Consider the following 20,651-nt stretch of genomic DNA (forward strand, 5'->3'; position numbering starts at 1 on the left):
CCCCGTGTGGTTCTGGGATTTTTGCTCACCGTTCTTGTGATCATTTTGACCCCACGGGGTGAGATCTTGCGTGGAGCCCCAGATGGAGGGAGATTATCAGTGGTCTTGTATGTCTTCCATTTTCTAATAATTGCTCCCACAGTTGATTTCTTCACACCAAGCTGCTTACCTATTGCAGATTCAGTCTTCCCAGCCTGGTGCAGGTCTACAATTTTGTTTCTGGTGTCCTTTGACAGCTCTTTGGTCTTGGCCATAGTGGAGTTTGGAGTGTGACTGTTTGAGGTTGTGGACAGGTGTCTTTTATACTGGTAACGAGTTCAAACAGGTGCCATTAATACAGTTAACAAGTGGAGGACAGAGGAGGCTCTTAAAGAAGAAGTTACAGGTCTGTGAGAGCCAGACATCTTGTTTGTTTGTAGGTGACCAAATACGTATTTTACCGAGGAATTGACCAATTAATTCATTAAAAATCCTACAATGTGATTTCCTGGATTCTTTCCCCCCATTCTGTCTCTCATAGTTGAAGTGTACCTAGGATGAAAATTACAGGCCTCTCTCATCCTTTTAAGTGGGAGAACTTGCACAATTGGTGGCTGACTAAATACTTTTTTGCCCCACTGTATATAAAAACCTCAACCTGTTCTCTTCCAAATGTACAGGTACAATGATTGTGTATGTCATCACAATCAGAATTCATACACTGACAAATCTGAAATGTTGGTTTTAATTAAATGTATTATGTCAATACATTTCACAAAAATGTATTAGGTTAGATGAAAGCAATAATATAAAGTTGCACCTAATATTTTATATTTAAACTGAATATTATTGCTTTCAACTAACCTAATACAGTTATGCGAGATCTATGATACATTACATTTAATGTAATTACATATCAAAAGTTCAGTTTTTTTGTATTTAAAGTATATTGGCTACATGTTTTTATTGTTATTTTGCCTACATTTTGAAGCTGATAGTTCCCTTGAACATAGATAAGGTAAACTATCAGTAATGAAATCCAAATTGGGAGCATATTAGAAAAAAAGCTCTGTCCCCCGTCATTGGAAAGCAGTTTGCAATATTGTGTGGCGTCACTACAAAGATATCTGGCATAAGGCAAAAGATACAAACGCACTAAAATGGAAATGGAAAGCAAAAATATTTCTGGCATGCACACCACGCTGAATCTATCTGCTGGACAGTGCTGCTGGTAATCTGGGAGTGGACAGGTGGATTTGAAAAGATGAAAAGCTGTTTCGGTTTTTTTTTCTTTCATCCCTGTGAAGGAACAGTCCTCAGTATGGCTAATCCTCCCCTACATGAAGCTTGATGGAGATTCTGGGATTAACAGCTTCATAGAAATAACCCTTTTAAGAAGGTAATTGTCGCAGTGAGGTGAGATGGAGGAGGAGGAAGATATTTGAAGGTCATGGCTTCATAGTTGAAGATGAAAGAAAGGTGGCCACTTTGAGTATAACAAAAGAGTGGTCACTTCAAAACACCCTGAGATGGCCTACAAGGAGAGAATTCATGTCGATATTTGAGAAATATAGCTTAACAAGCAAACTGAGTTTTTTCTAGTGCTACACGTTTGATCCAATTACATCTAGCAGCAGACTTTCACACTCGTCATTGAATGAAAGCCACACAATAAGCATCAAGGCAAGACGAGACAAAACCCATGTTAGTGTTAACTCCTGCTTAGGTGGTAAGCAGAAGTAAAGCCACACATTGGGCTGATGTCACTGTTGCAAAGTATCTACTCACTTGGTTTGACCAAGCCAAGTCACATAGAAGTAAAAGAAGGAAAGGGAGGGGTGGAATGAAGACAGCATCTTTGCTCCCAAGAAACTAAAAGTCTAGACGATTTAGCTGCTCTCTCAGTGGTGAATTACTATGTTTTACCTTCACATTGCTCAGAGAAAGAGACATCAATTTCCTAAGGCCTGGCAGTTGGCAAGGCAACATTGTGATGAACGCACAAACAGGGATGCTCCACGAATCCTAATAACGCCAGCTGACCAATGACGTGGCCAGGGCAAGACATGGGAGGCATTAGCATATGGTGAGACAATTATAATTGGCATTATATTACAAACTTGGCACAAATATAAACAGCATAAAAATGAATGGGGTCATAATTTGTGGAATCAAGCTTAAAATGTCAATTTACCTGGCCAAACAGACAGCATCTCATATCTATCCATCTTGCCTCACGCTGATTGGGTTAACAGTGCTAACCTACTTGTATCTTTCTTCTGCTTCCAGCTAACATGGCGCTAGAGCTAATCCCTGCTCTGGCAGCCAGTATGAACACAGCTCAACATAATGAAGCCCATTAGTCTGGAGACAATGGCTGCTAGCAAAGCTCAAACACTGAATGACACAGGATGAAAGCAAAAAAAGAGGGGTGAAAACGCTCATCTTTTATTGTGCGCCTTCAGTTGCCATGACTTGATAGTGCTCTCATTTGAGAGAACACACTCTGTCGCACGCAACAAAAAAACATATGCTGAATGAGCAAACACAATTAACTGTAAGAAGTAGCAATTTAGAGAAGGGGAGTGAGGGCAAGTAGACAGAAGGGGGAGAACAGAGGAAGAGAATTGAAAAATAGGGGAAAGAAAGGGGGGACAGCACAGCAGCAGCAAAAGAGAACGAATGAAATAAGGATGGGAGAAAAAGAGCAAGAATAAAGGCAGTGTAATTAGAGAAGTGAAAAGAGAAGGAAAGAAAAAGGCAGAAAGAGGAACATTGAGTATAGGTTAAGAAACACACATGGATCTGATAAACATATGGAAAGGGAAAAACTGTGACTTCAACTAAATGTGATTAATGACAGCAATAAATTACCAGCAAGTCTAGATCAAACCATGTTTATTGTCTTGGTATCCAAACCTGCCCTCCGAATAGGCGCCAGCTAAATGCTTTAAATGAAAATGTCATAGGATGCTTGATGAAGGGCAATGCTGTTAATGTTTTCAAGATTTGTATGCTTATATTGAGAGGAGGTCAAACAAGGTCAGTAAAAGCAGACTGGCAAGAATGAGCCGGCATCGGGATGAAACACAACAAATCATCCAACCTGGGCATACAAGCCACTAATATACCCTATTGCTTATTATAATCTCTTGATACACTGGCATATGATTGGTGTGTCCGTCTCTGTGTGAACGTCTCTGTGTGCGAGTGTGTGTGTGATGTGAACATTTAAACGGAAATATCCCTACCAAGCCGTTTAAGCCTTTACAGGGACACTGATATCAGTGTGTGTGTGGATGTGTGTGTGAACATGTAATCTCTTGCAGAATTAATTCCTGGAAATTGAAATGAAAATGGGAAAGGAAGTGTGTAGTCGCGGGTCATTTACTTCAAGGTCACCAACGTAGAGTTTGGGGTTTCTGTGTGTGTTAAGTATGGTGGCCGAGAAAAATCTGTTTAAAATAACATTGTGCCAGGGCGGTCACTGGTATGCAATCATCCACTGGGACATTACCGGATACTTGGAGGACACCCTCACACACATGTATGCAAACTCTTTGTGAAATCTCTCAAAGCACAAAACAAGCCAAAACAAATAATGTCTCAAATAATGAAAAAATAACTTTCACATGCACACAAACATATGTAGTTTTCCCAAGGGCCCATAATGTCAATGTTTGATCCTGGCAATGGCAGTCAATGACATTATCATTAGATCTATCATTCGACAGTACACTCTGCTTGTCATTGCTGCTATACCATACTGCAGGCCATTCACCCAAATGGAACTAGTGACACGCACACATGCAAATAGACACAGGCTGCTGACCTACATGTGAATGGCCGTAGCCCAGATTCACTAGCACTGACCTCAGGGGATGGGTTCTGTAATGTCCCCTCGAACATGCTAGCTGACTGGCGAACAACCCGCACCAAAGTAGGTCTTGCAATACCCCCAAACTACATCCAGTGCCCTGCTGGTCTGATGTAGGGGGAGGCACCATTGAGCCTCAGGTGAAGCAGGGAGGTCAGGGGTCACACAGCAGGGGCATGTAGCTGGCATAAAAGCGTGAAGGTCCCACATATATGACAGCTCATGAAGTCAGCATCTGGAAGCAAGTCCTAAAGGTAAAGCCTGACAACATTCATTCATACAAGATAGTGTATGAATACACTGGCATAATGTGAATGTTGTGCCAGGCTTAAAATTTCATTATTGGTCAAAACTAGCTAATTATATTAAGATTGGATTCAGAAACACCCTTAAAGAAACTGCCACCAGCTTGGCAGAAGGCTTTTCTGGTTCACCTCTTTGACAGTTTCAGTAATAGCCACACACACACACACACACCACACACACACACACACACACACACACACACACACACACACACACACACACACCACACACACACACACACACACACACACACACACACACACACACACACACACACACACACACACACACACACACACACACACACACACACACACACACACACACACACACACACACACACACACACACACACACACACACACACACACACACACACACACACACACACACACACACACACACACACACACACACACACACACACCCCGCTGTGATCACAGAGTTTGGCTGAGCATCAAGCAATGTTGGCCATGGCGGGCCAGGATCAAACTATAAAGTAAGGGGTTGACCATTGTTGGTCAGTGGAGCATTACAGAGTTTGGCAGGCCATGACCTACGCTCCATCAGTAGGGAGGAGGCCAGCGTCCACTGACAGAGAAAAATAAAGTGAGAATAGAAAAGACAGGAAGGAGAGCAATAGACAGGATGAGGGCCAATAGGAGGGCACTGTCCTGGCAGCGTTGGTCATGTGACAGGTCAGTGAATAATTTTGGTTAGATAGTAGTCTGGGATGTACTGTGCTGGGTCACTAGCTCTTCAAATGGTGGCACAACACACCTACAGACAGCTCAGTCACCATCTGACACCCAATCAAAGCCAGCAGCGCCAAAACGCACACTGTACAACATTAGATGTGTTCACTCAATAGTTACAAAGAGAATCACAAGCCCTCATTTGCAGTTGGCTTCACTGACAACAGATCAATGACATTGGGATGTTTGGAGCAGCACATTTACCACAGATCCTGCAATTGTAATATAACCTGCCTCCCCCACTCCTGTTCAAGTACATGGCTGCATTATCTATTGTGTTGTGACTTGCTTGGAGAATGCAGTGAGGAGGATGCAGTATTGCAGCACACCACTGATATCAGCCGTCACATGGCCGCAGTGCTAGGGAATCCCTGTGGAAAGGAAAAGGAAATAGCCTCTCTTTTTCAACAAAGGAAAACCCCCCTATGCTCCTGTGGCTGCTACCACACTGTTACATGTGCTTCATTGAAGCCCATTCGTATTCAACTGCAGTGAAGTCAAGGAGAAAGTGTGTGTGTATGTATGTATGTGTATAATATAGGAGTTGGCTCTATACTCCTGCGCCGGTAGGAATAACGTACTGCGCTACAGGCAGAGTGACCTTTTCTAGCTGGCGTGCTTTCTCTCCTCCCTCTCTCTCTCTTTCACACGCTTTCTCTCTAGCTCACACACATACAAACACACACCTAGCAACACTGCCACAGCTAGCCTCACCAACCATCAAGTATCCACACTGCTTCCTGGTTAAATGGACATAAGACCTGTACAAATCATGGGAGATAGAGGGGCAATGGGACAGTAGGGAGATTTTGTTTTGCCTCTTCTACTGCGGCAGGAAGGTAAAGCATGTCTTGTTTTCTTCCGCTCGCCTTCCTCTACGTGACCTTTAAGGTTGTGTGCTTCCTGAAGCGACAGTTTGTGCTCAAATTGAGGGTTAAGGCCTGCCTGTTTAGAGTGCTCTAACTACCTGCAAAGGCATACACGAGGTAAAGGGGTGGAGAGTGAAAACACAGGAAAAAAGTGTAGTAACAGCGCATACTGCTCTGTTTTTTTATTTGATATTGTATACTGCACTTGCTGCCTGTCATTGGTCGAGCCTGTCACTCACTCCCTCATATTGAATTAATAAAGTAACCTAATTAAATTCTTACAAACTTTTTAGTTCCAATGGACTGAGGAGAAAGATCAGTATGGATATGGCTTACATTGCATTTAATGTCCTTACGACTTGTAGGAGAATGTTTATAAAGGGATAGCCAGCAGGAGTCGAAGTAGAGTCACACAATGACGGCCGAAGAGTGAGCAGTGAGAAGGAAAGACAGCCAGGACGCTGGAGTGGGTGGGGGGAGTTAATGCACAAAACACACTGCATCAAACCAAAGCACTGCTCCGAGCAGGATGCGTCAGCAGTCCATTCATGTTCCTCTTGTTTGTTTTACATTAGAGGACATAACGAAGAGAATGAGAGAGCAATGGGAGGTAAAGAAAAATAAAGATTATGAGAGAGATGGAAAGCGCATCATGAGAGAAAAGGAAGGAGAGAGAAACTGTGTCCCATCTGCCCGCCATCACCACCACAGCAATGTTGAAAAGCTTTGCCAGACTCGGGAATGGCAGGATTATTGCTGGGGAGTATGGGGTTAACATATGGTTGCTGTTGGAATGCCACTGTCCATCTCTGCTTTAGCTTGGGCAGCCTGTCTATTCCCCTAAGCTACACAAAGCCCCAGAAAGCCACAAAACAAGAGACTTTGAGCATTCAAAAAAGAAGGAGCGGAGGACAGCAGGAGAAAACTGGTTTCTGAAGAGGTAGATCTCTAAAAGGGTCTGAGTGCTCTGAGCTCACCCAACTACCTTAGGACACTGCAGAGAGCAGGAGGGAGGCAGGCAGAGAGAGGGAGAGAGAGACAGAAAGTGTGAGAGAGAGCGGGAGTGAGAGAGTGAGAAAGAGAGAGAGAAAGAGAGAGCGAGCGAGCGAGAGGGATCCAAGTCGGCGATCGCTCTCCCTTTTGCTGCTACAACGGATCCTTTCCACATCGACGCTACTGTTAACGTCACGCCTGTAAGCCACGCGCTCACCCAGCGCTCGCCTTCCCTGTCTTGCTCCTCTCCCTAGCCGGACGCTGCAATAGCGAGGGGGACGCCGATCACCACGAGGAGAGGAGAAAAAGAAAAAAAAAGAACTGGAAAACAAGAAGATAAAAGAAACAAGCCGGAGAGAGGAAGGAGAAACTGCGCACCACCCCTCCTCCCTCCAACCCACCTCGATCAACCCAGCTACAACACCCCCACTCCTCGCAGCACCCCCTTCCATCCCCCATCCCACTCCCCCTCTGAAGAAATTGACGGATTATTGGGAAGTGCAAGGGAGGCAGGCTGCAGCTGCTGCTGTGTGTGCTCACTACTGCTGCTGTGTGCTTCACAGGGATGGTGTGTGTGCGTTTGCAATTGCTGCTGTCGCCACCGTGGCTGCTGAGGCTGGAGCGTGTGGCTAGTTAAGACGAGGAAAGGCTAATGAAGGCTGTGCGTGTCGCCTAGTCTTTTCAACCCCTGCCGAGCACTCCTGGAGGAAGAGAAAAAGAAAGAAAAATCAAGTGGACACGACGCCACATTGAACGGGGAAGAGAACGAGAAGGGCAGTCAGACTGACCAACCGACCAACTGATTGACCACTAAAAAGTGAACAGAGGAATACAGAGAGGAGGGGGGTCTGTTTTTTCCCCCGGCTTGTCAACCTTCCCTCCTAACAATCGCAAACAAAAGGCAAAGAACATTTAAAAAAGGACTGTGGAATTTCATTCAACCTTCCTCAATCCCACCCCCACCCACCGCCTTGTTGGTCCTTTTCTGCCTTGGCTTTCGGTGCACAAAAAACTGTGCGTGTTTGTGTGGTCGCCTGTGCTATGGAGACCTGGGTAAGGTGTCTATCAGGGGGATCAACTGTCGGATTCCAAGGACAAGCAAGAGAAGAGGAGCCGACCGCGAGAAGCGAGCAGGGGAGCATTGCTGCTTTGGGAGCCTGACTGGATTCCTATCTGCAATCTTTTCCTTTTTTTTATAATCAATAAGGGAGAAAAAAACATTTTAAAAAGGGCCTTTGAACCTTTCTCTTTGGATGTTTGGATTTACAAAAAGGCTCATCTTGGTTAAGCTCTTTGGCATTGTCTCCTGTTTTGACTGCAAATATAAAAAGGCTTTCTCTGCTGCCTTTTGGGATATACACACATCTGATGTGAATACCACAGCTCTTTCTGATTGCAAACAGGAGGGAAGCTATATAACTCAGTTCAAGGACCTGTAATAATTACTTGAGGTAGGTGTCTAGTGTTTCAACCCCTCTTTCCATCAATTTGTAACCCTCCCTTCTTTCTTGTAATACAGCTTTTCGTCGCTTAATTAATCATAATGTCCTTCACATACACACGTTTCAGAAAAATAGACCTCTTTTCCCTTCTTTATCTTTCTGCGCCTGAGCACAGTTAATGGGAGTAAAAACATTGCTTGATTGAGGAAAGGTCAAGCCCTCTTGCCCCTTAGCAAAGCACCCAAAAGCCACATTCCATCCTTGCCCTCTTTAGTCCCCTTGACACTACTACTAGCCAGCCAACTATTTTCCCTGATCGCCAAAGCCCCCCAAACACCACCCCCAAACACCCCCATCCTCCCCCCCAGATGATGCTGAATTATGAACGTGCCACATCATGAGTCTCCTGGGGCGGGTAGCTGTGCATCGTGCCAGGAAAGCCGCCCTGCTCTGTGTAGTCTTCCTGATGGCGCGAGCGTGGAGCAGCGCCTCCCTGGCCTTGGCGGGGGCGGTGGTGTCTCAGGGACCTCAGGGCTGTCCGCCGCAGTGTTCTTGCAGTAATCAGCAGGGGAAGGTGGTGTGCACCCGACGTGGCCTCACCCGTGTGCCCCCCGGCATTCCTGCCAACACGCGACACCTCAATCTAATGGAAAACGCCATTGAGGCGGTGCAGGCTGACTCTTTCCGCCACCTGCACCACCTTGAGGTGCTCCAGCTTGGGCGAAATGCCATACGGCAGATTGAGGTGGGCGCGTTTAATGGACTAACCAGTCTCAACACACTTGAACTGTTTGACAACCGGTTGACAGTGGTGCCCAGTGGGGCCTTTGAGTATCTGTCTAAATTAAGAGAACTGTGGCTGAGGAACAACCCTATTGAAAGCATTCCCTCCTACGCCTTCAACCGGGTGCCCTCCCTCATGCGATTGGACCTGGGAGAATTACGGAAACTGGAGTATATCTCAGAAGGAGCTTTTGAGGGCCTACAAAATCTAAAGTACCTCAACCTGGGCATGTGCAACATAAGGGGTGATATGCCAAACCTGAGTCCTCTCAAGGGCCTTGAGGAGCTGGAGATATCTGAAAATCACTTTCCAGAGATAAAGCCAGGCTGCTTCAAAGGCCTGCGCTCACTGAAGAAGCTATGGGTGATGAACTCTCAAATCACAGTGATAGAGCGCAATGGATTTGACGACTTATCTTCATTGGTGGAGCTTAATCTTGCCCATAATAACCTGAGCGCTGTGCCACATGATCTATTCTCCCCGCTCAGGTACCTGGTGGAGCTGCATCTCCACCATAACCCTTGGAACTGCGGCTGCGAGGCTGTTTGGTTAGCACGCTGGCTAAGGGAGAGCATCCCTACTAACTCAACTTGCTGTGGACGTTGTCACTCACCTGCCAGCATGAAAGGTCGACAGCTGGTTGAGGTGGACCGAGGTGAGGGCGCTGCAACCCAGTGTTCTGCACCATTCATTGCTGATGCACCAAGGGACTTGAACATTTCTGCAGGGCGAGTGGCTGAGGTTCGTTGCCGAACAGCCCCGATGTCTTCGGTGCGCTGGCTCCTACCCAATGGAACTATCCTGACACATGCCTCTAATCACCCAAGAATATCAGTCCTCAATGATGGCACCCTTAATTTCTCAAATGTCCTCGCAGTTGACACGGGCACTTATACCTGCATGGTGTCAAATGCAGCTGGGAACTCTAACGCCTCTGCATACCTCAATGTGAGTGCAGCTGAGCTCAATACATCCAACTTGAGTTACTTCACCACAGTGACTGTGGAGGTCTTGGAGCCAACCACTGAAATGCCCAAATCTAAAACAACCACAACTGCTGCAGCAGGAGCTGGGGTAGCTGGAGGAGGAGGGGTTGGCCATGGGACAACAACTACAACTGCCTCTCCTTCAGTCTTTCAGCCAGTCTTTATCTCCACACCAACTGTGCTGCTGCAGAGTACTGACAGCCCACCAGGTGCAGCTAAGACATCTGTGGCACCAGGACTACAAGGTGCCAGTGGCAAGACAGGCAAATCTGGCCCTAGTCTGGATGAAGTGATGAGGACCACTAAGATTATAATAGGTTGCTTTGTTGCGGTGACACTGCTGGCTGCTGTCATGCTCATCGCCTTCTACAAACTGAGAAAGCGCCACCAGCAGAGGAGCACAGTGGCAGCTGCCAGAACTGTGGAGATTATCCAGGTGGATGAGGAAGACCTTCCTCCGCCAGCATCTGCATCTCAAGAGACAGCTCTCACATTGCCTGAAATCCGGGACCATAACAGCATACACAAACTGGACTTTATTAGCCACAAGACTGACTACAGCTTTCACAAACCCAAGGCCGAATACAAACCCCAGCCTGATTTCACCCTTCACAAGCCGAAAGCGGAGTACACTACATACAAGCCAAATATGGACTTCAGTAGCCACAAATTCATCCCAGATTACAGCACTCACAAATCAACACCAGATTTTAGCCTTCATAGACCAAAGCCTGACTACAGCCAATATAGACAGGACTACAGCACTCACAAGCCTAAAACAGACTACAGCCCAATCAAACCAGATTATGGCACTCATCCCAGACAGAGAACTGACCTCAGCCCATTCAAACGAGATTACAGCACCCAACCAAAACCTAAACATGACTACAGCCCATTAAAATCGGACTACAACCCACAACATAAACCTAAGGCGGAGTACAGTCAATTCAAGCCAGACTTTGGCACTCATCCAAGACCTAAACCTGAATATAACCCATATACACCTGACTATAGCACTCAACCCAAACCCAAAACAGACTACAGTGCCCAGAGATCTAAAACTGACAATACCTTCAAACCTAAGGATCCTTACTCCTCCCATAAGACTGGAACTGATTACAGCGCCTTCAAGACTGACTTCAGCCCCCACAAAGCGGATTACAGCGCCTTTAGTCCACACACTCAGAGACCTAAACTTGACTATAGTCCACACAAGATGGACTACAGCCCCCATAAAGTGGACTACAGCACTCAAAAGCCCAAATATAACACCTACAAACCAACGGGCCATGGGGCTAAATGGACAGACAACAATGTTGGGAACTCTTTGCCTCGAACCATGCCCAGCACCATCACAGCAATGGCTGAGCCCTTTGCCATAAAAACTCACACCAAGGAGAAGGTGCAGGAGACTCAGATTTAAAAACGGTCCCCCAAAAGGCTCCCACTCCTTTCCCTAGGTGTCTATCTCCCACCCATCCCTATCACCCCTTTGTCATTTTATTCATAAAATCATGCAATAGAATGCACAACGAAAAAAGGACAGGAACTACTTTTTTGTACAGAGTGCAAACTTAAAAAGACTGATGATTTCTTGTTGTACATGCTTATAAATAAATATATATATGGACAAATTGAAACTACCATGGGCTGGTGATAGAGAAACATATATTAAAAAGAAATTGAAACTATTTTCTAACTTGTAACTTCTATTTAAAACAATGAGTTGTTTAAGATGCTGTCTTGACTTTGACAAATGAGGGTAGTGTTGTTTTAAAAAGGGGGCATTCTGTGTGATTTTTACACCATGCTACAGAGAATGCAGTGATAAGAAAAAAAATATTTATACCGAGAAGACTTTCTTTAACAAAAACCGAGAAAAGGTCAGTGACGATCTTTACAGGTTTATCTTGTAAAAGCACCAAGAATTTGTACTGTGCCAAATGTTATAAATGCAATAAAAAGGATTTTTGGAAGAAAAAAAGGAAGTATAGAGAGAAATGTTTTTTTTCCCCTTCACTTCTTCTACTGGTGTATACTGTAACGATCAGCCAAATGCTTTAGACACTGCAGTAAGATGCTGCAGCTATACTTTAACCCTACAAGTGCTGAATGACTCAGGCAGAATGAATCACGGTGCAGAAGTGGACGGTGTTTTTTTGTTTCTCTTTTAATCTCTCAACAGCTTCTATTTTTATATTCTCTATATGTAATAGTAGGATTTGTTCAGGGTTTTTTACACCACCAGTGAGTGTCATGGTGCTTCATCAAGGTGTGGCTGATCAAAAGTGTGTATTTAAGTTCTTCAAATGCTAAAATGTGTTTTAGGATAAAGAAATGGTGTCAAGAGACAAGTAAAGCAGTGCTACCATAACATCTAATGTTAGTTGAAATGCCTATTCAATAATGTCTTCAACAATGGAAAAAGACCATGTCCTTTTCTACATTACAAATTGGTATTATTAATCATGTATCTAACGAGTGAAAAAGGTGATCAATTAAGGTGGAGTACTGTTTGGGTGTTAAGTCTGTTGCACTTTGCCAAATATATAGATCTTCATTTCACTTTGCATTGCATTGCCAGCTGTTGTGCCTTCATTAATCACCATGGGGCTTTTTATGGTGACAAATGCGTTTTGGTCTCGCTGTTAACTGTGCATTTTTCATCTTCAACAATATCACCCCTCTCAATCATAATATAGCCCCACGGCTCTCTGCCTAACAAAGAAAGATAACAAACAACATATTAAATATAGTATATAATGAAAAAGTGATTAGCATGCATGTAACACACAGGTGAGAACATTTTTTGGAAACCGTGGTGTGTGGGATTGAAGCAATGCTGTTGCCATATTATTTACTTTAACTCTTCTAGAAAGAACTGGGTACAGTGTTTAAAGAAAGAGAAAAGTGGTGTGTATTACCCTGGGAGCAGATATTAGTTATATGAATAGAATAACATGTTTCCAGTGGGAAACATGTAGGCGAGAGCTGATCGAGTGGGTGCGAGATTAACCCTTTAAGGCTGTACAATTCTAATGAGAACTCAGATCATTAAGAAACACAATAACTAGCCTCTGGAGATGTGTGACATTATCAGGTCCAGTCACAGGCCTGTGCTTGCAGGCAACGCCGTGGCCTAGAAGTTTAGTTGACGACACCAGTTTGCATTACCAATAATAAGTGTGGAAAATGGAGACCTGGTTAAGGAGAGTACCTGCGATAGCCACAATAACCATATCAAGGTTTGCCTCTCCACTGTAGAGTTTCAACACTTGAAATAGAGGAACTAAAAAAGGGAGAATGTTGGAATAAAAAGGAGGGAGAGAGAGAGAGGGAGCGAGAGGTTGACATGGCGCATTAGGAAAACAGTGCAGCAGTTAGGTGAGAGCTTGTGGTGTGCTTAACCTGTAGGAGAGACTGTCAAAAGAGGAGAGTGATGTGTGTGTCTGGGTGACAATGTGTGCACTGAGAAATTAGGAAGTGACAAAAGGAGGGAGGGTGTAAGATAGATGGAAAACGAGACGAAGGTTAAAGAGGACAACTGAAGAGTGAAAGCCTATTGTGCAAGGGTTTGGTTTCTTTACATCAAGTCATTTTAGAGGATATATTGTGCTTGGAAACACATGTGATGTGAGAGCATTGTCGTAGGTGTGTAGTAATAAGCTCCACTAACATTGTGCTATATTACGAGGATGATGTGCACAATTCTAACTTTTCTAGTAATCCCTAAACTGCAATACAATAAATGTATCTCCAGATGTAGGTGTGGTACAAAGTGGTCACGACTGCTTCATTATGATTTTCTCAAAACAATGTTACTATTCTCTACATACCGTTTATAATTTGGTAAAAAGACTGTGCTGCAGTGTACAAAGAGCCGTCACAACTGGTCACTTAGGCAAAAATCAGATATGATCAAATCAACTACAGCTCTCGCTCCCTTCCTGCATGTATGCTGATGACTCAGCCTGCATTTTAAATACTGAGCATTTTCGGCAGGTACAATAATAAACTAGATGGATCAGACATGCGAGTCTGTCTGCATTTGTCCATGTACGTGTGTTTCTTGTACCAGAGGTGTTTTCTGAGTGTTTGGATACATAGGAGACAAACGAGGAGCATAGAAAGAAAAAGCTCAACTGTGCAGGAGAGGGGAATGAAGGGGGAGAAAGGACAAGAGAGAGAGAGAGGAGAGAGAGGAGAGAGAGAGAGAGAGAGAGAGAGAGAGAGAGAGAGAGAGAGAGAGCAGGACGATTCATCTAAAATGTACATGTACACCATGGCTATTTCAAGATGCAGAATGATAAGCTTTTCAAAAAAGGCAAAGGACCAAATAAAACACATGCAAATATAGCCATTTTAGACATTACTGACTCATATCCCAGACAGCATGTCTCCCACTCCCGTCATTTACTTGTCTCTAACGTGAAACATGTACGAGGAATGTTCACACTAGTGAAAACAAGTACACATCAGTGTGTTCTAAATGGGTTAGATGGATTGTGAGCAGTTTTATGAACAGATGCAAGCAGTGTATTAAGCATGAAGCTGTGTTTTGGCATTCGATCGTAAGATTGGCCATACTATATTGCATGCAGTATGGTACAGCAGGAGCAGGCTTATGCTTCACCATATATATCATACCGAAGTATGTTGCAATGTGGTCACATATAAAGCTGTGCTGGGCTATAAAAGGGTCCGTCATACTAATCAGTCAACATGGCTACAGGGTCATAAATCAGCGAATCAGCTACGCAGCCACTGAAGGGCCCGTCTCCATGGGAAACACTCCTTCCCTCTATCCCTTCCTCCTCCACGTCATTTTCTTTTTTTTTTTTTCTGTGTGCTTCATTAGCAATCATGAAGCCATTTGAAAGAGGAAGCAAGGCAAGATGCACCTATTTACCCACAGCTCAAAGAGCAAGGAGAACGGAGGGAGGGGGGGGGGGGGGGGGGGGGGGGGGGGGGGGGAGTAAAGGTTCGGAGATTTGAGTAAAAGTAGGAAGAAGATAAAATGGCATAGAAACTGAGCTGTAGGAAAAAATGTAAAGTGGGAAGGAAAGAGATTGCTAGACAGAACTTATAAGAGGGCAAGCAAAAGTAGGACATTTAACTAAAACAGAAGGAACCGGGCCGAAGAGCCGATGGCATGGGGAAAAAACAAGATCAAAACGGAGAAATATAAGAGGGTTAGATAAGGTGGTACATAGAATTGTTTCTGGTCGGCTAAAATAAATGACCCAAGAAGTTTATGGATTTAAGAGAGAATCAAGCCACGATGAGATGACGGGAGGTAGAAGAACGAAGCAAAAACAGATAAGAAACAAAGAAGCAGAAGTAACATTTTATATCATTAGATGGAAATAAGAGAAGAAGAGGTAGAGCTACCAACGGAGGGGAAAGCAAAGCAACAAGAGTGAGAGGTAGAGAGCGCAAAGGCACTCCGGAGAGGAGTAGGCAGAGCAAATGTGATGCAAGAGTGCCAGCTACAGATGGAATGGGGGATATATAGCGCGGACATCATGGTGAATGGCCTGGACTGCACCACAAGGGGAGTGGTGGGGGTGGAGGGAGATAGCGTGTGATGTTACTATAGCACAGTGCAGCAGATCAGAAGTGCTGATACCAGTAATGGACTTGACCGCTGGGGGTACTTGAGGAAAAGAGGCCGGTGAATATGACGGCAGGGAGGATGGGAGGATCAAGGGGTCAGCGCAAATGGAACTGAGGACGATGAGTGCCAGAGTGCAACCATGTGCATGCGTACGTGTTGTCAGAGGGATAAAGAGTCAAAGCCCCAAAAAAAGTAAACTACATCATTTCACTTTCATTTAATTTAAGGGAAAGAGCTTATTCTCAACCCAAAACGGTTTGTATGAAAGTTTGGAACCCAATTATTTTGATGCAATCTCTTAATTAGATTTTTTTTGTTCTCATTGTAAATTACTATGCAGTGAGGCGCAGAAGATGGCTGTAAAATAAAGTTATTCCATTAAAATGACCAAGACCAATAGGCATTACAATCTCGATTGCATCAGCCATTTATCAACTAAAGCCTCTCAATCAGTCATGTCACTGGAGCAACAAGAATGTTCACTTTTGAAAAATATTCTGTCAAACGGGCACATTGCTCTATCAGTGTGTGCTGAAATGTATATTAAGATGATGGAATTTATAATGATTCATTTTCAAACAATCAATCTGTGTTAACATTTGATCAATGTTAAATTATTAATAGATTAGAGAAATATTTTTCTGGGACCTCGGTTCCGCTCATGCAATGGTTGATTGGTGGGATTGCCATACATTTAGGATGACTACTACATTTTGGCACGAGGGCTGGTCTACATACAATAAGGACAACAAGTGTTGCCTTATTCTGCTTTATACATGCTTTCATTTGTGTGGTTCCCATTTCATTGATAGGAAGTAGTGTTTTTCTAATTGAGTTTATGGATTTATGTTGGGTTCTTTTTCCAGAAACGATGCCTAATTATAATGTTTAATGTTGAAACTTAAGTTGTACTGTTGTTGCATATTTTGTTGATTCCTTACACACATGTCTGCATCCCCAGGAGTGTGTGCTACACAGTGTGTGTGCAGGGATTATTGTGTGAGCACTAGCTAGTGTGCTAGTGGAGCAGACAGGAGGCTATTCTGAGCAAGCCTGCGAGCGTGCTGCCTTGTGAGTCAACATGAGTCGTCCCAACGTCAGATAGGAGGGACTGGAAGGGACGCAGAGTCAAAAGGTGGAGACGGCACGTCATCTACGCGGAGAGCAAGGTCGTGCTCATTGTGGCAAAAGGGATCTTGAGCGGATGTAACTTTAATATGTGTCACATTGTCATTCATTTCTATACTGAGGATACATTTTAAATACAGTGTGCTATATATACACATTTTTCGTTGGAATCTAATGAATTGTAAGGCACAGGGTAAAGGTGTGAGGATATTTTTCTGACCATGTGTAACCGATGTAAAAAGCCATATTCAATAACCAGCTGGTGGTATGATTTATTGTAAGTGAGGTTGAACAGAGGCAGAAGAAATGTATTTCCTTACAGTATACAGTTGGCTTTAAGCCCGGTGCCATTGAGGCTGTAGTGCTGCAATAGGTAGACAGCAACAGATTTTATTAGATGTATACACCTTGTTGCTTAAATGGAGTGAATGGCAGGTGGGTTGTGTGAGCTTTTTCCTGCCATGTAGGACCGCTCGAGTGTCTCCCTCCCTGCGAGACAGAGTTTATTGCCCTTTTGGTGGGTGAAAGATATCTGTGTGTTTTCTTAGCAGCCAACAACGATGAAGCCTTACTTTTATGATCCGTCCAGTAGCTGAGGCAGAGGTGTGTGTGCAGTAAATCACGTCTAGCAGCGAGAGGGGGGACTGAGACATATGTGTGGAGGGGGATTGTGGAGTTTTTTTTGTGCGATTACACATAAAATAAAGACTCACACAAGCACGCACGTACACACGGGGAAAAGAATAAAGCCATTGACCATTAATTTCACTGCTTTTGTTGAGATTTACGGCCTGGAGAGAAATCATGATCACAGGCGCAGCATCACCAAGGATACTGAGCTCGGGTGAGCCCTCGTTCAAACACTCACAAACACAGAACCACATAAATACAGTCCATGAAATAGGCCGCCATTAACGCCTTTTATTTATTAAAAGCAAAGATGCTGAGCAGAGGTGGGAGAAGTACTCAGATCTAGCACTTAAGTAAAAGTAGAAGTACCATAGTGTAGGAATACTCTGTTACAAGTAAAAGTACTGGCATCAAAATGTACTTAAAGTACCAAAAGTAAAAGTAGTCATTTCGGCAGATTGGCCCATTTCAGGATAATGTACACATGATATGTTCTGATTATAATGATCGATCATGAAAGTGTTCTCAAAGCTGGTAAAGGTGCAGCTAGTTTGAATGACTTTGTATACTGCAGGGTAGCTTGTGAATTTACTCCAGGTGGAACTAAAGTCTGATTTAACACTTGATTATATTTCACATCATTCATCCAGATCTGTAAAGTAACTAAAGGTATTAGATACATGTAGTGGAGTAAAAGTAAGCTATTTAGTGTCTCAAGATTGTATTTAAGTACAATACTTGAGTAAATGTAGTTAGTTACTTTACATTACTGGGCTGACCAAAAGCAACAACATAAAGAGATATATATATCATCTTCTGAAGAGAGACGAGAAAAGGCATAGATAAGAGAAACCTTTTGTATTCTGTATGTGAAAGGAAAGACGCGAGGGTAAAGAATGCTGTGTTTCCATCAAGTTACAGAAAAATAAGCACTAACAGATGGTTCTGGGATTTTATATTTTCTAGGGTGAGAGCTAGTGTGTCTGTAGACATTTTAGTGATTGTGGAGGGGCTGAATTGGGGTGACAAAATGGCCTCCGCCATTGCTCAAGACATGAAAGCAGGGAGGCAGGGAGAAAGACAGACGAGCGTTAGAGAATTAACCGAGGTGGATAGTGAAGACGACACATTATCTATGACACCCTGATCTAGTTTGTCAGAAGATAGCAAGGCTAGATGGAAAAAAAGGAGGTGTGGAGGGAAAAGTGGGCAAGGAGAGGAGAGTGAATAAGAACAAGAAAGTGGGTGCCAGATAGGACGTCCCTATCTGGCACATTAAGGAGAGCTCGGTATTCGTTCTGTAGTAACTGCAGGATCATGAATTTACACTGATGTGGACTTCAAGATGACAAGCGGTGTGCTACTGTCAAAGACTTGCTGAGGAAACGTACACTGCAGCGCTCAGGATGGCACATGAAAGCAACGTTGAGATGAAAGCTCCGCGTACACCATCCATCGGTTGAAACACAGTTTTTTATGTGGTGGCAGAATTATTCAGCCGCTGCAGCAAAACTGTGTGTGTTTGGATGTGTGTGTGCAGGTGGGTCAGCAGTGATCTTTAAAGATCAAACAAATCAATAGCTAACCTCGGTTTGCAGTGGACAAGTAAGGCCTCACTACATTGTTGGTAGCCAAGTATTTTTGCCACCCAGTTTTTACTCTTTAGCAGCAGGCATTTGGGAATTGGTCAGGCTTTGTTTAATTACTCTAAGTCGAACTCCACTATACTCAAAATAGAAAGGGAGGGGAATTGAGCTCAAGCTGTTATCATGTGGAGGCGGGGTCTAGGCGCTGATCCCAGCCACAATTTTGAATGGATCCTTAATTAATGGTGTCTCCAAAAGTGCTCGTTTTCAAACACAGCACTTTCTTAATAGAACAAGACGTGGGATGCTGGCAGATCTAAAACTACAGAGGAACAAAAACACTGTAAACATTTAGGTCATTCCCTTTTCCCTTTAATTCTCACTTCAAATTAATTATTTTAGACTTAAGCATAAAGAAAAAAGATGAATGCATGCTGTGAATGATTCCGTTTGTATATTTATGATTGGTGTAGGATACAATTGTTTGAATTGGTAATATAAAAAAAAGAAAACATAATTTGCATATCTAGCAGTAGTGTGTTTACGAGTTACTGTCCACTGTCCAGTCGTTATTGGTCGTGTTTTTGATATGATTCAGCTCTCTGCACAAACACTTACAGATGTGTGACTGCATGCTGTAGAGGAGCTTGTGCATGAGTCACTGCAGGTGAACCTGTGCCAGTCTAACTATGCCACCTCCGCAGAAAAACTGATCAGAGCATATGCCATGCCGGGAAAAAAGACAGCAAAGAGCATTTTAATCCGGTAGCTGCGTATAAATGTCAGACAACACTTTCAATTTAAAGCGAGATCTGAAGCTGAATTGGGACATCTTTAAATGGAGATGGAGGAAGACATCATACAAAATGAAGATAAACTTTTAAACTTTGCTAATTTAGACATTAAAGCAAGGCCTGCTACAAGAAAAATAAATTGAGAAGAAAATAGATTTTTTTACTTTAAGATGACAATAAACCGATTTTAGGACTGATTTTGTATCAATATGTGTCAGTTGTCAGATGTTTGGCCGTCAGGGAGAATTTATTTAGTTATTCTTATTAGAAAAGCAAAACTTGGGAGTGTTAGGCGTCTTCAAAACGAGAACTTTTCAACAAGAGGCGCTAGGAGGCCCCAAGCTGAGCGTGACCTCGTCGGCCTGGCTGATATAAGAGTATCTGCCCAACGGGGGAGCCAATAATTAGACAGCTAGTTATACAGCTTCACACTCTCTGGTCGTGTTTAATTAGCTGCAGTGAGGGACACGGCACATCAAAGACCTGTGTGTGTGGGAGGGCATGTGTGTCAATTACAGTTTTGTTGTTGTTGTTGCGGTAAAACTACTTCAAACCGAGTCGTGAGCCAGAGTTGCTGCGAGAGAGTAAACATGAGGGATTAGTGCCACAAGTGAGAGAGATATTACACAAGTAGGAGGTGGTGTGAGAAGCAGAACACCTACAGAGCTAATACTCTAATGGGAGTTTAATACAGTGAAGAGGAGGATGTGGCTGCAGCTGGGATGAGTATTGATAGAACGCAAAGGGAACTGATCAAAAAAAAAAGGAGAAAGGGGAGACAGAAAGGTGTGTGAAGTTTAATGATGGATGAGGGGAGAGGAGTTGAGGAATAGAGGTGGCTCGGGGTAGAGGAGACTTGGCAAGCGTTCCCCCTCCCACTCTGTTGGCAGCGGAGGCACAAACTG

At 43.8% G+C, this 20,651-nt stretch overlaps 2 protein-coding genes across 2 annotated transcripts in view; one reads left to right on the forward strand and one right to left on the reverse strand.

Annotated features, from left to right (window-relative positions):
* snd1 (staphylococcal nuclease and tudor domain containing 1) overlaps positions 1 to 20,651 on the reverse strand; it is a 198,493-nt gene that overhangs the window by 96,546 nt on the left and 81,296 nt on the right. The gene's annotated exons all lie outside the window — the stretch shown is intronic.
* On the forward strand, positions 6,734 to 11,975 carry lrrc4.1 (leucine rich repeat containing 4.1). The gene has a single exon (XM_034202505.1). The coding sequence runs from the start codon at positions 8,619 to 8,621 to the stop codon at positions 11,412 to 11,414; it is 2,796 nt and encodes a 931-aa protein (XP_034058396.1). The 5' UTR covers positions 6,734 to 8,618; the 3' UTR covers positions 11,415 to 11,975.

The sequence above is a fragment of the Gymnodraco acuticeps genome, unplaced genomic scaffold, assembly GCF_902827175.1.
Source record: "Gymnodraco acuticeps unplaced genomic scaffold, fGymAcu1.1, whole genome shotgun sequence".
Classification (NCBI taxonomy): Eukaryota; Metazoa; Chordata; class Actinopteri; order Perciformes; family Bathydraconidae; genus Gymnodraco; species Gymnodraco acuticeps.